Here is a 15,307-nt window from a genome sequence, read left to right on the forward strand (position 1 = left end):
ATTTCCAACAGGTAGGCGCGCCCCCTCCCTCATGGCCTCCTCGTTGATTGCTTGACATCCACTCCAAGTCATCTAGATCATGTTTGTTCCAAAAATCATGCTCCCGAAGGTTTCATTCCGTTTGGACTCCGTTTGATATTCCTTTTCTGCGAAACACTGAAATAGGCAAAAAAACAACAATTTGCACTGGGCCTTGGGTTAATAGGTTAGTCCCAAAAATAATATAAAAGTGTATAATAAATCCCATTAAACATCCAAAACAGAATGTATATATATATATAATAGAATGGAGCAATCAAAAATTATAGATACGTTGGAGACGTATCAGGTATCAACAATTGTAGCAACAATGACAGGCTATGCAGCAGAATAGAATTAACCAAAAAGCAGTAACATGCTACACTACTCTAATGCAAGCAGTAGAGAGAAGGAATAGGCGATATCTCGTGATCAAGAGAGGGGGGGGGGCTTGCCTGGTTGCTCTGGCAAGAAGGAGGGGTCGTCAATACCGTAGTCGTACTGGGTAGCAGCGGCGTCGGTCTTGATGTCTAACAAGAGAAGAGGGGGAAAGAAACAATACATATAATGCAAACAAAAGCATGATGATGCATGACATGACAATGAGCGGTGCTAGGTGTGCCCTAATGCGGCAGTAGGTTTTACCGGCGAAGGAGGGAAACATCCGGGAAAGTATTCTCGGTGTTTGACGTTTTCGGACAGATGAACCGGAGGGGAAAAGTTGCGTGTTCGCTATGCTAGGGATGTGTGGCGGAAAAATGGGCTATGTATCGTCGTTCTGAGCAACTTTCATGTACAAAGTATTTTCATCCGAGCTACGGTTTATTTTCTATGATTTTCTAAAGATTTTAAACATTTCAGGAATTCATTTATTTATTTTAAATCAGCATTATCCAGAACAGTGCCTGGTGACATCAGCATGAGGTAGAGGTGATGTCAGCGGTCAACAGTCCGATGACCAGAGTCAAACCTGACCGGTGGGTCCAATGGGACCCACCTGTCATAGACTAAGACTAACTAATCATGTTTAATTAGTTTAGTTAATTGATTAGGTTAATTCAACACAATTAATTAAGTTAATTAATTAATATTTGTATTTATTATTATTTTTAAATTATTTTTATATCTTTTTTAATGTTCTGGGGGTGGGGCCCCTTTGTCATAGGCCCCTGGGGCCTAGCGGGCGTGCGGGTCATGGGCGTGCGGGCGCAGGGGCGCTGGCGCCCAGCCCGAACGGGCACCGATGGGGGAGCGAGCGTCGGTAGTGGGCGCCGGGTGGCGGAGGAGCAGCGGGGCGCTGCGGTGGTGGAGTAGCGCGGGGCCGGTGGCAGAGGAGGCGAGGAGTGGCAGGGGCTGCGGGCGCACTGGAGCAGACGAGCAGCGGAGTGGAGCGATGAGTAGGGGGCAGTCGACGCGCGGCGACCGCGCGGTGGAGCGAGGCGAAGGGTGCGGGCAGGTGCGGTCGCACGCGGTGGCGCGACGACGGACCAGCAGAGGCGAGGCGCGCGTGGCTGCGGGCGCGGCCTTCGGCGCAACAGGGCGACGAGTGCAGTTGCTAGGCACGAGCAGAGGGGCTCGCACGGGTGCCGGCGAGGCAAGGGCAGGAGGGAGGCGGCGCGCCGGGCGAGGCCGTGGCGGACAGAGTAGCACATGAGGGAGGCGGCCAGGGTCGGGTGGGCGCGGAGTCGGGCGCGCGGGCGTGTCGCACGCGGCGAACGGCGCCGGGCAAAGAGGAAAAGGGAGGAAGGACGGCGGCTCACCGGGCCCTGCAGATGTGCGTACGCGAGCTCGGGAAGGAGGACGAGGACGGTCGAGGTCGAGGCGGTGGTGCTCCCAAGAGGTGGTCCGGCGAGGAGGAGGATGGGGACGACGTGCGGCGACGGAGTCGTGGCAGCGCGGGGCTCCAGTGATGTGGTCCTCTAGGCGGCGTCAGGGGTGATGGGAGACGGCGCCGAGTCACGGGGTCAGGGGTGTGGTCGCCCCGATCTCGATCTGGATCGGGGGAGTGAGGGGAGAGTGGGGGAAGTGGGGATCGGGTGAGGGTTAGGGTTCGGGGAGGTGGCCTTGTAGGCCAGAGAGGGAAGGGGGCGAATGGGCCGGCCGGTTGGCTAGCTGGGCCGGTTGGCCCAGCGTGGGGGGCGTCTTTTTCTTACCTTTCTGCTTTGCCTTTTTCTTATTTATTTCTTTTTCTTATTATTTTACTTTTTTTAGTTTACTTCTTACTTAATATTAAAATGATCCCTAAATTAGTAATACCACGAAACCCACTGCCACAAAAGGTTTTACCCCAAAACAGTTTCGTTTAGTATTTCAAAGCATTTAAATGTTGTTTTTTCTACTGTTTTATTCATCTTAGAGTATTTAAACATTTTTTAAAAGTGGGGTTTCTCCATCATAATTACCTATGCATTATTTGGCATAACCCGAACATTTTAGTTTTATTGTTTGAAAACTTTTGTTGTTTGCCTATATTTTAAATTTGAATTTGAATCGTTTTGAACTAACGGGAGTTTATCAACAGTAACCGAGGTGACGTGGCATCATTAGCAGAGGTTTACTGTAGCTTAATTATCCGGGCGTCACAGCTTCTCTCTTGCAGGCAAATAATATGGTGGGTGAACAAATTACTGTCGAGCAATTGATAGAAAAGCGTAAAGTTATGATGATATCCAAGACAATGATTATGCATATAGGCATCACGTCCGTATCAAGTAGACCGAAACGATTCTGCATCTACTATTATTACTCCACACATCGACCGCTATCCAGCATGCATCTAGAGTATTGAACGGAGTAACGCCTTAAGTAAGATGACATGATGTAGAGGGATAAACTCAAGCAATATGATGAAAACCCCATCTTTTTATGCTTGATGGCAACAATACAAATACGTGCCTCGCCACTCCTACTGTCATTGGGTGAGGACACTGCAAGATTAAACCCAAAACTAAGCACCTTTCCCCGTGACCTGATCTGCCTCGTCCTATGTTTCCTCCCGAACCTCTTCCTCCTCCTGGTCCTTGACCTGGCCCCTTAAACCACGAAGCTTTCAGATCCTTAAACACAAGTGCTGTCGGGGGATGGACCCCGTCACCGCACTCCTTGAACAGGTGCCCATGATAACCACAGACTGAGCACCAATCTGGGAGCCATTCAAATTTGATCCTGAAGAGAACTCTCTATAGAGTCTCTTTCTTTTTAATCACTAGAGAAACATCATTCTTCAATGGTTTGGTTACGTCTATCCTCACCCGAACACGAGCAAAGTTTCCTGCAAAATCGTGTGACTTTGGTAGCATAAATAAACTCACCCACTATAGCAGCAAGTGCCTTGATCTTGGAGAAGAACCCATCTGGAAGGTCATGGATCTGTATCCATACACCTATCTTATTGAGCTCTATTGTCGATGGCTTAGTGTAGCCATCATAAGGAGCCAGGACCACCGCTTTGCCTTTGAACGTCCATGACCCATCCTTCATCACGCGCTCCCAATCCCCAAGGCACGAAAACTGCAGCGTGTAGAGATTCTCTTCTAGCAGCCTAATCTTCACTTCTTTAGCCAGACCCCAAGCAACCCTCATGTTCTTATAGAACCAGTATTGACTGTAGGGTTTCACCGTGTGGACCCTTGCGATCGCCATGCATCAGGTCACCTCTGCCTGCAATTCCTCGTCATCCACCACCACGTCCTGGAGATCATCCTCCTTCAATCCCAGTTCCTCCATCATAGCCTCCAGATCGGACACAGCCGTGCTGGATCCTGAAGCCCCATCATCCATGGTTCTCTTTCCCGAGAAAAACTATTCCACGGGAGGTGTTGTCCCCATCTGATCCCCTCACCCCTCCGCCCGTGACGCACGGGCCCGCATGATCGCCGATGGGAGGAGGATAGCGGGGTAGAGCAGTCTCTACGTTAGGACGAAGCGCGTCGCCGCCGAGAGGAGAAGAAACCCTAACGAGAGGGGAAACCCAAAGGCGTCTCTCTACCGAAACCAAAATCTACGTGATACATCGATTAGATCTTGTCGGTCGAGCAACATGAAATAAAGGGGTTGTGCGTGGACTGTTGCTGTGCTTCGTATTTGCTGGGATTTTTTCCTTTGCTAGGTGTTTTAGTCTGGTAAATGGGTTGGGGCATGAGTCCCTGAGCAACTTCACGATTACCTAAAAAGACAAAGCAACTTCACGTTGTGTCACACACACATGGAGAAAAAGAAGCGGATAAAAGTGGAAAAGGAAGAAATGCATCGATTTTGAAAATTGGCGCATTTAAAAAAGAAGAAAAGCAGGAAAAAGATAAAAGTTCCCCCAACTAAAGAGAATAAAAGTGGAAAAGGAACTATGTTGGCACATTCTATCGAGATGGCATAGTGGTTACAGCGGTATGCTCTGACTCGAGAGGTCTTGAGTTCTAAACTGCCAGGCGCACCTTTTCCTCCACGCCACAGGCGCCAAATAGGAAATGCTGGGAGAATAAATAAAGTTCTACAGTAATTTGCAAAAAAGGAAAGGAAAAAGGGTTTGGTTTACCAGGCCCCAAAAAACATTTGGGCCATGGTCCGACCCAACAAAACCACCGGTCAACCCCCTAATAATAATAAAAGAAGAAGAAGCAATCGTGTGCCCTAGACATACCTCACCCACCCACAGCCAATCTCGCCGGAAAACCCTATTTGCCGCTCTTTGCGGCAAACAGTCGGGCTACCGCACAAGTATCGACCGAGCGCTCAGGGGGGGGGGGGGGCTGTTAGCGTTCCAACCATACCGGTTTTGGGAACCTTCTATGGATGTTCCCAGCCGTTTTTTTCCAGTTTTGGGAATCTTCTAGAAGGTTCTTGAACCGGGTTTTCTTTTTATATTCTTTTTTGTTTTTACTTTTGATTAATCTTTCTTTTTTCATCTTTTCTCTATCTTTTTTATGTTTCTTTTTTCTGTCTGTTTTTTATTTTCTTTCTTCCTACTATTTTCTTTTTGAACTTTTTTCTATTTTTAACGAATGTTTCAGAAATTTAGAAAAAATTGAAATTTTCAAATTTTGTTTGATTTTTCAGAAAATGTTCCTACTTTTAAATTTTTCTTCAGAAATCTCGAAAATGTTTAGAATTTCAAAAATGTTCTCTTATTTTCGAAAAATGTTCCAAATTTCAAAAAGTGTTTGTCCTTTTGACTTTTTGTACACAAACTAAAAAATGTTCGGTTTAAGAAATATGTTTCTGTCTTCCATATTTGTTCAAAAATTCAGAAAATATTCATGTTTTACTTTTTTTCATAAAATAAAAAATGTTCACATTTTTAAATTTTGTTCATGAATTAGTAAATATTCTTGTTTTCGAAATTGTGTCTGCTTTTAAAAATTGTTCACAAAATCCAAAAAATGTTCCTGTTTTCAAAATTTGTTCGCAAATTCAGAAAACTTTCACATTTTTCAATTGTGTTCAAATAATCAAAAAAATATAGAAATTTTAAAAAAATGTTCCTTTTTTCCATATGCTTTCACAAATTCAATTGTTGAAATCTGTTCACAAATTAAGATCTTTTTGGGAATTTCAGAAAATGTTCCAGTTTTCAAAATTTGTTCAAAAATTTAGAAAATGTTTTTGTTTGTAAATAATTCTTTTACAAAGTTGAAAAGTGTTTGTGTGACATAAATCACTCAGGCTTTTTTCCATAAAATGTTCTAGATGTTCAAAAAATGTTCGTGTTTCAAATTTTGGTTTGGACTTTCAAAGAAATGTTCCTGTTTTGAAAAAAATTCCAGTTTTGAAAAAAATTGTTCATGTTTTCAAATTTTGTTCTAGATGTTCAAAAAATGTTCGTGTTACTACTTTTTATGGAATTTTTAAAAAAAATCGCATTTTGAATTTTTTCGAGAGTGTAGGAAAATTGTGTTTAAAAAATTGTTCATTATTTTCGAAAAAGTTCCTTTTTTGAAAATGTCTGATTTTTCTAAAATATCTTCACAAATTTGGAATGTATTTATGTTTCATAAACATTCGCATTTTTTTCAAAAAAAATTGTTTTGCGTTTGAAATTTCAAAAAAATAGTATCGGCGCTAGTTTTTTCTTTTTCTAAGAAGGGTATCGGCGCTAGTTACGGTTCGTAAGTATTTCGCGCAGCCAAATATACAACAAAGTACCCTAGCTCAACTGGTACTAGCACCTCTTCGCGAGCATGAGATCCAGGGGTCAATTGGGCTCGGGGAGGGAAGACCCGCCTCGGGAAAGTAGGATCGCACGAGGCGATCAAGGAAGGCGACGAGGGTTCCCTTGCGCGCCGCCGGTGACGCCGCCGGTTCCCTCTCTCTCCGTCGGCCGCTCCGGTGGCGGAAGGGAGGGGGAACCTCAGGTCTGTTCGCTAGGTGGGTGTGTGGTAGGGTTAGGGTTGAGGGAGACGCTGCCAAGGCCGTTGCGGTGGTGTCGCGTCGGAATAAGTTTCTCCGGGCTCCGTTCGCGGTCAGGCGAGGCTTTTGCCTTCGTCTAGGAGCCAACGGGGCTAGGGATCCCCGGATCTTGTCGAGGTCGCGGGCTATGGTGGCTGGAGGTCCATCGGCACTGGCTGTTTGGGTCCTCAGATGGGCAATGGATGCAGGGAGACGAAGACCCTTCTTCTTCCTTGTTGGTATGATTTGCTACTGTTGTTCTTCTTCTTTCTCTGCCCTGATGCTGGTGGGAGATCCTGTTTTGTCCGTGTGGATGGTCCGGCCGAGGTGCTGGAACGGTCGGATGACTCGAGTTCTCTTCCTTCCGAAAGAGACACTTTTCGCGATACTCAAAGCCAAAGATGGAGACGGCTATTGCAGGTGTGTTGGATTGATGTCCATGCCCTCTCAGCGCCGGTGTCAAGAAAGGAGGAAGCAGCGTGGCGGCAATTGTACCGTGGTCGAAGATGATGACTTGCTTGCGACTGGTTGCAGATCCTTCTGCTGCAGGGGTTTTCTCTCAAGATTCAGGGATGATGACACGTGGCTCAGAGATCTTCTTGTATTATGGTTGTCTTAGGGTACTCTAGGTGTTCATGCTCCTTTGTGTTTGCGTTTCAGTGTGTTTGTAAGGGTCAACTACTTTGTACTGATTCGTGATATGAATGAAAAAGTTCTCAAAAAAATAATCCAGAGTTCGATTCTTACAAAAGCCTCAAAAAAATTAGTTCGACTTTCGCTAGCTTGGGCTGGCCCAGTCGCGTCGGCGCCTATTTCGACTGCTGTTCGTTAGTTTGGGCTGGCCCAGTCACGTCGCCCTGTTGGACGCAACAAGCGTCCAGCAGGAGAGCTCCTAACCGGCGCCTTCAGCGCCGGCTGGAGTTCTGGCGCCCACGCGCTTCCTGATATGGGCTGGCCCATCACGTGGCAAAAACGGAAGCGCTCGCTGCTCACACCAAAAACCAAAAACGCTCCAAAAAGATGCTATACGTGGAATCGAACCTGCACACTATATTCCTCAAGCATCTTGCGAACCACTGGACTAGCCACATACTTCGGTCTCAAGTTAGCGCGAACATTATAAGAATGATAGTAGCTGCGCTATCTGTGTATCAATTATATTTTTGGTATTATTTGATAACAATTTGGATAAACATGATTTTCTTTTAAAAGAAGGAAAGTCAATTTGGATAAACATGATTTTCTTAAAAAAATCATGAACAAGCAAATTAACATTAGTCTATTCAAAAAAAGTTCACGAATTAGAAAACGTTCACATATTCACAAAGTTCATTAATATGAAAAAATGACTAATTTGAGAACATTCATCGTTTCAAAAAACAGTTCATCAAATTTGGGAAAAATCATCAAATTTGAGAAAAGTTCATCGACTTTGAAAAAAAGTTCATCGATTCTGAAAAAGTTCAAAGAATTTCAAAAAAGTTCATCGAGTTTGAAAAAAACATTTATCGACTTTGAGAAAAGTTCATCGATTCTGAAAAAAGTTCATTGAATTTTCAAAAAAGTTCATTGAATTTTCAAAAAAGTTCATCGAAATTTGAAAAAATGTTCATCAACTTTGAAAAGAGTTCATCGAAAAGAAAAGTTCATAAAATTTGAAAAAAAGGTTTGTCAATTTTGAAAAAAGTTCACCAAATTTGAGAAAGTTCATCGAATGAAAAAAAAAGTTCATCAAGTTTGAAAAGAAGTTCATCAATTTTGATAAAAGTTCATGGAATTTGAAAAAAAAAGTTCACGCATTTGAAAAAACGTTCACGTATTTAAGTAAATAAAATGAAAAGGGAACAAGAAAAAAATAGAAAAAAACAGTCCAGAAATGAGCGAACCAGTGAGATCGCGACCTAAAAGAAATAAAAGAAAAGAAAGAAATGTTAGACACAAGTTCTTCGTTGTCCTGGTGGTCAGTGTGCTGCATCCTTAAACAAGGGATCCTGTAAAGATCCTCTTTCCTTCCTGCGGTTGGATTGATCGGAGATGAGCGCCCGGCGGTTTTTGAACATCCTGGTGTCGGATTGCCAGAAATTCACGTACACGCTGCGGCGCTTCGACCTGTCCCACAACCAGTTTTCTACCCAACACCAGAAGAAGCAGCGGAACATGCCAAAGTGGTGCCTCCATTGACAGGCATGCCCGACAAGTCAACCCTATCAGCTAACTCCTCGGCGGGGGCGGGGCACAACAACAAGAAGAAGAAGAAGCCGATGTATATTCGGCCGCCGGCACCGATGGTGAACATGAAACCATCGATATGCGCCAAGACTCGGTACGATCGATGGGGCGAGATGAATTGCTTCCCTCTCACTGAAACCAAGCTCTTCTTCACCGACAGCTCCGCGCGCATCTTCCGCTTCGATGCCGACACCCACTGCATCGACACCATGCCCAGCCTCCACACGCCCAAGTCCTCCCCCTTGTCCTTCTCCATCCCTCCAAATCCGACCACCTCCAAGGAAGGCCAAGGCGAAGGCGGAGGCCTCTACATCATGGACAGGATCCTCAGGCCCAACAAGGAGGGTCAGGTCCAGTTTGAGTCTATCTCGTACCGCAGGCGCTGCAACCACTCCAGCAAGGCCTGGCACTGCGACGCCCTCCCGCCGCCGCCTTTCGTCCACGACCCGGCCTACAAACAAGCCTCCATCTGTTCATATGCCCTGGTTGGCGGCCACACCATCTGTATCTCCATCAGGGGCGTCGGCACCTACTTTGACACGCTGGCTTGCGAGTGGAGCAAGGCTGGCAACTGGCTCATGCCGTTTCATGGCAGGGCGGAGTATGACCCGGAGCTCGGCCTCTGGCTTGGCGTCTCTGAGCGCAACATCCACCTCCCCTGCGTCGCCGACATCTCCGGTGTCCTCAGAGGGGAGGAGCCGCTGCGGGAGCACACTCGAATCTGGGAGGATACTGACATGCCAGAGGGGTGGTACCCGCACAGTCAGTGCCCCACCCAAGTTGTCAGCCTGGGTTCAGGCAGGTTTTGCGTCACCAACTTCGTTGAAACTAAGGACTTCGATGAGCGCTGCGGCCATTCGTTGGTTGACGACATATTTGCTGTCTTCACCGGCATGGAGCTAGTGTTACCCGGCAATGACAATGATGAGGGCAAAGCCAACAGCAACAGCAAGGGCGACTCCAAAGGCAATGCCAATGGGAACGGCAACGGGATTGCTGGTGTGCGTATGATTAAGCATAAATCCAGATCTTGCAGGAGTCACGGCACCAACTTGATCAAGTCTGTGCTCTGATGAGGAATAATAGTCTGCTGTCAGGCCATGTCCTACTTGGTCTGCCTGCTTTACCCTATATGTATTGTAATAAGATACCGTATGCTGGATGGCGCCTCATTCACGTCATCATTCGTGCTATGAACACTCGCACTAGGTTCTCAAACCAACAAAGAGGTTATTTCATGCCACCACATTCTAATGATTTATGAGAACTATTGTTAGTTTTCCTACTTTTGTAACACTAATAATTTACATATACATGATTTGCAGCTCACACTTCTGTAACAATAAAAATTTATGTATATATAATTTGCTTTTCTGAAAGTTGATTACATTTTTTTCCTGATCACATTGAAACAAGGAAAACAACACTTCTGTGCAAATATGTTTTTCAGATCTCTTAGTTTGAGCTCTTGATTTCTTTCTCTCTAATTTATTTCTATTTCGCAGATAGGCCTTCCTTACCCATACGATGCATGCCACGACGCCTCCACTATTATTTTCTTGGCTTGTGTTGTGTTTAAGTGGTGAAGTGATCGCCGCCCAGGGGTGTGGTGGAGGGGGGGGGGGGGGGTTCTTCTGTTAGTGGTTGCTTGCTGTTTCTTGTCCTCTCAGACGGTCAGGTTGTCTGGGATTGGGACACCCTCAGAGTTGTTGGGTGTGAATTTAGAGTTGTGGTGTTTTGCCAGAGATTAGATGCTTCTGACCTTCGGAGGTAGCAATAGATGTCCTGTCAGTCCTAGGCGAGTTCTCCGGTTCCAACGATCAGTTCTTTAGTACTTTTGTAGTAGTTTATTATTACTAACCACCTCGGATTGCTATTTGAAGATTTGAACTAATCTTTTGTTTTCATTGCTTGAGAAAACTAATGGGCAACTTATGTTTTTATTCCACATCTATCACCCAAGGACAATATCTTTGGACCTTCTATCTTTGTTCAACTGCAATATCTCAAATGGAAAGCACAAACTTATTTTCAATGGTAACTAATTGGATCCGATACGGGTGGGCCAAGAGATTTTTATGTGGCAGCATCCGCCCTGTGCGCAGGTACTAGCTCCCTCGTTATCTTCCCCAGTTCACTCACCGCCAGGCCAAGAATATTATGTTTTTGGGTTTCTTCTGGAAACAAAGACAACATATCTCGATGCGAAATGGTTCAACCATGAGGTTTTAATGTCGTATGTTTAACCATTATTAGGTTTTATGAAAGATATTTCACTACTTCCATGCTTCTATTCTACGTGTTCTTTTTGTCATAGGATGCATTTGACATCATTAGTATCAAGTGTTAGGTAGGAGTTTCAGGCCTTTAGGTAGATCTCAAGGTCTCGTTGAGTTTTATGGATGGTAGTACAATGTCTTGTCTTTCGCCATCGCGGCGGAGTGCTCCGGCGCTGAGCGGACTCGCGCAGAGGGGAGGCGGAGAAGAAGAGTGGGAGATTGAGGGCAAGGGGGCAAATGGAGATTCATTTCTCTCCTTCTCCAACGTGACAGCCTTTTATACCTCCAATCTCTCCGCCCGCGGATCCGCACCGTTGGCCCTCGGGCCCGCGGATCACCCCAAATCCTGCTGGCGGAGATCCTGCGGTACGTGGAGAAAAGCGGGGCAAAAATCGAGGCGTCACGCCCCACTTTCCCCACTCACCGCATCACAAACGTTCGCGCGCGCTCATCTCTGATTTCAAATCTCACGAAATTCGGGATCTGGCAACCCGATTGCTTGCTCTTTAAAACCCTTCCAAAAACGCTCGGGTCTAACCTGCCACCCGGCGCGTGAGGACGCATTTCACTCCGAAGACACATCCTTCGTCTGGCTCAAGACTGCTACATGACTTCACTCGGAGATCACATATTCTGGAATGGGTCGAAGCATCGTGAGAGGACGAAGTCGTCGGATGAACAATAGAAGCTTGCGAGTGCCTCTGAAGCACTCAGATTGATTGGAGAATCGTTTCGACTCAGCCTGACTAACCTCGACTGATTCGGGGGCTAATGATGGGGTTATATAGTAAGGTTAGGTAATAGGCCTGACCTACAGACCCTACCCTTGGACCCCATGCACCTTACGCTGGGCCCCAGGGCCAAGCCAGCATTCAAATGCTCTGCAACCAGATGATCCACTTGGAAGATACCAACTATTCAAAGGACAAAGTCTCAGTCGACTGACCTCCTTCACTCGACTAAACCTACGATCACATAGATGATGAAGACAAGGGGTCCCCCTAGAACCGCAACGGGCATGAGGTGTGTCCACCCTCATCAAGTGTAATCAATACATCTGTTACCAGTAACAGGCACCCTTAAACTCCCCCTTTAACCCTTGGTTATGGCGGCATTCATGAGGGGCCGGCGGGCTCTATATAAGCCACCCCTCGGCTCCATGGCAAGGGTTCACAACCTTTCTAATCATACACTCAATCAAGCACAGCTCCAGAGCACCGAGACATAGGGTCTTTACCTCCACCATGAGGGGCCTGAACTCGTAAATCCGAGTGCAACAACTATGCCATAGTTAGGGTATGCCCTCCAATTCGTACACCCATACACTATTGTCAGACTTGCACCCATGATAGGCGCGACATGGCCGGCGACTAGATTCGTCGAAGGGGTTGGCGCATGGATGACATCCACAGTGACGAGCGGCGCCTGTGAGGCTTCCATGGCGACGGAGGGAAGGGGAAGGTGGTCCAGAGCGGTGATAACCCACAAGTATAGGGGATCAATTGTATCCTTTCTTGATAAGTAAGAGTGTCGAACCCAACGAGGAGCTAAAGGTAGAACGAATATTCCCTCAAGTTCTATCGACCACCGATACAACTCTACACACACTTAACGTTCACTTTACCTAGAACAAGTATGAAACTAGAAGTACTTTGTAGGTGTGATAGGATAGGTTTGCAAGATAATAAAGAGCATGTAAATAAAAACTAGGGGCTGTTTAGATAAAGAAACAATTAAGTTAGTTTTAGTAGAGAGTTTTTTGTCACAAGAAAGTTATTTGTCCCTAGGCAATCGATAACTAGACCGGTAATCATTATTGCAATTTTATATGAGGGAGAGGCATAAGCGAACATGCTTTCTCTACTTGGATCATATGCACTTATGATCGGAACTCTAGGAAGCACCCGCAACTACTAAAGATCACTAAGGTAAAACACAACCATAGCATTATAAGGTATCAAGTCCTCTTTACTCCCATACGCAAACAACCTACTTACTCGGGTCTGTGCTTCTGTCACTCACGCCACACCCACCATAAGCAAATCATGAACATATTGCAAACCCTACAGTGGGGATCCCTCACGCTTGCGCGACATGGAGAGCACCAATAATAAAACATACAACTCAAACCAATCATGATCATCAATCAACCCATAGGACAAAACGGAATTACTCTAACATCATAGGATAGCCATACATCATTGGGAAATAATATATAGTGTTGAACACCATGTTTAAGTAGAGATTACAGAAGGGAGAAGAGGTGTTACACCACTTCATAGATGGGGAGAGAGTTGGTGATGACAGCGGCAAAGTTGTTGGTGTAGATCGTCGTCGCAATGATGGCCCCGGTGACGTTCCAGTGCCACCGGGAGAGAGGGGGAGAGAGCCCCCCTTCTTCTTATTCTTCCTTGACCTCCCCCCTAGATGGGAGAAGGGTTTCCCCTCTAGTCCATTGCCTCCATGGCGGCAGAGGGGCGAGAGCCCCTCCGAGATTGGATCTCTCTCTCTCTCTGTGTGTGTGTGTGTGTGTGTGTGTGTGTTTCCTTCTATTTCCGCGTTCCCAGATTATGGCCTTTCACCGTTTCTTAAATTCCCGGAGATCCGTAACTCCGATTGGGCTGAAATTTTAACATGATTGTTATCCAGATATTAACTTTCTTGCGGCGAAAGAAGGGAAAGAACCGCCTTATGGGGTGGCCACAAGGGTCCAGGGAGCGCCCTGTGGCTTGTGGGCCCCTCGAGCATCGTCTCACGTTGATTCCAATTCCCAAAAATCGCACATATTCCAAAAAAGTCTCCATAAGTTTTTATCGTGTTTGGACTTTGTTTGGTATGGATATTCTGCGAAACAAAAAACATGCAACAAACAGGAACTGGTACTGGATCAATATGTTAGTCCCAAAAATAATATAAAAAGTTGCCAAAAGTATATGAAAGTTGTAGAATATTGGCATGAAACAATCAAAAATTATAGATATGACAGAGACATATCAGCATCCCCAAGCTTAATTCCTACTCATCCTCGAGTAGGTAAATAATAAAAATGATAATTTTTGATTTGGAATGCTACCTAGCATAATCTTGATCACATAATATAATCATGGCCTGAATATTAAGATACGAGTGATTCAAAGAAATAGTCTATCATTTGACATTAAGACAATAATACTTTAAGCATACTAACAAAGCAATCATGTCTTCTCAAAATAACATGGCCAAAGAAAGTTATCCCTACAATATCATATAGTCTGGCTATGCTCCATCTTCATCACACAAAGTATTTCATCATGCACAACCCTGATGACAAGCCAAGCAATTGTTTCATGCATTTAATGTTCTCAAGCCTTTTTAACTTTCACGCAATACATGAGCGTGAGCCATGGATATAGCAGTATAGGTGGAATAGAATATGATGGTGGAGGTTGTGTGGGGAAGACAAAAGGGAGAAAGTCTTACATCAACTAGGCAAAATAATGTGCTATGGAGATGCCCATCAATCGATATCGATGCAAGTGAGTAGGGATTGCCATGTAACGGATGCACTAGAGCTATAAGTGTATGAAAGCTCAAACTGAAAACTACGTGGGTGTGCATCCAACTTGCTTGCTCATGAAGACCTCGGGCATTTGAGGAAGCCCATCATCGGAATATACAAGCCAAGTTCTATAATGAAAATTTCCACTAGTATATGAAAATGATAACTCAAGAGACTCTCTATATGAAGAACATGGTGCTACTCTGAAGCACAAGTGTGGTAAAAGCATAGTAGCATTGCCCCTTCTCTCTTTTTCTCTCTATATGAAGAGCATGTAAATAAAAACTAGGGGCTGTTTAGATAAAGAAACAATTAAGTTAGTTTTAGTAGAGAGCTTTTTGTCACAAGAAAGTTATTTGTCTCTAGGCAATCGATAACTAGACCGGTAATCATTATTGCAATTTTATATGAGGGAGATGCATAAGCTAACATACTTTCTCTACTTGTATCATAGGCACTTATGACCGGAACTCTAGGAAGCATCCACAACTACTAAAGATCATTAAGGTAAAACCCAACCATAGCATTATAAGGTATCAAATCCTCTTTACTCCCATACTCAAACAACCTACTTACTCGGGTCAGTGCTTATGTCACTCACGATACCCACCATAAGCAAATCATGAACATATTGCAAACCCTATAGCGGGGATCCCTCACGCTTGCGTGGCACAGAGAGCACCATAGGATAACACCAATAACAAAACATACAACTCAAACCAATCATGATCATTAATCAACCCATAGGACAAAACGGATCTACTCAAACATCATAGGATAGCCATACATCATTGGGAAATAATATATAGCATTGAGCACCATGTTTGAGTAGAGATTACAGCAGGGAGAACAGGTGTTACAC

The 15,307-nt window shown here is 45.0% G+C and overlaps 1 protein-coding gene across 1 annotated transcript; it reads left to right on the top strand.

The window, feature by feature from the left end:
* The first annotated feature begins 8,570 nt into the window (after positions 1-8,570).
* Positions 8,571-9,947, top strand: LOC125548686 (uncharacterized). Its single transcript, XM_048712241.2, has one exon. It carries the CDS (start codon positions 8,586-8,588, stop codon positions 9,699-9,701), a length of 1,116 nt encoding a protein of 371 aa, XP_048568198.2. The 5' UTR covers positions 8,571-8,585; the 3' UTR covers positions 9,702-9,947.
* The last annotated feature ends 5,360 nt before the right edge of the window (positions 9,948-15,307 follow it).

The sequence above is a fragment of the Triticum urartu genome, chromosome 3A (genome assembly GCF_056163025.1).
Source record: "Triticum urartu cultivar PI428250 chromosome 3A, HENAU_Tu73, whole genome shotgun sequence".
Classification (NCBI taxonomy): domain Eukaryota; kingdom Viridiplantae; phylum Streptophyta; class Magnoliopsida; order Poales; family Poaceae; genus Triticum; species Triticum urartu.

Coding starts and splice junctions, on each gene's coding strand:
- LOC125548686 (XM_048712241.2), top strand. CDS start 8,586: ATGCCCGACAAGTCAACCCTATCAGCTAACTCCTCGGCGGGGGCGGGG.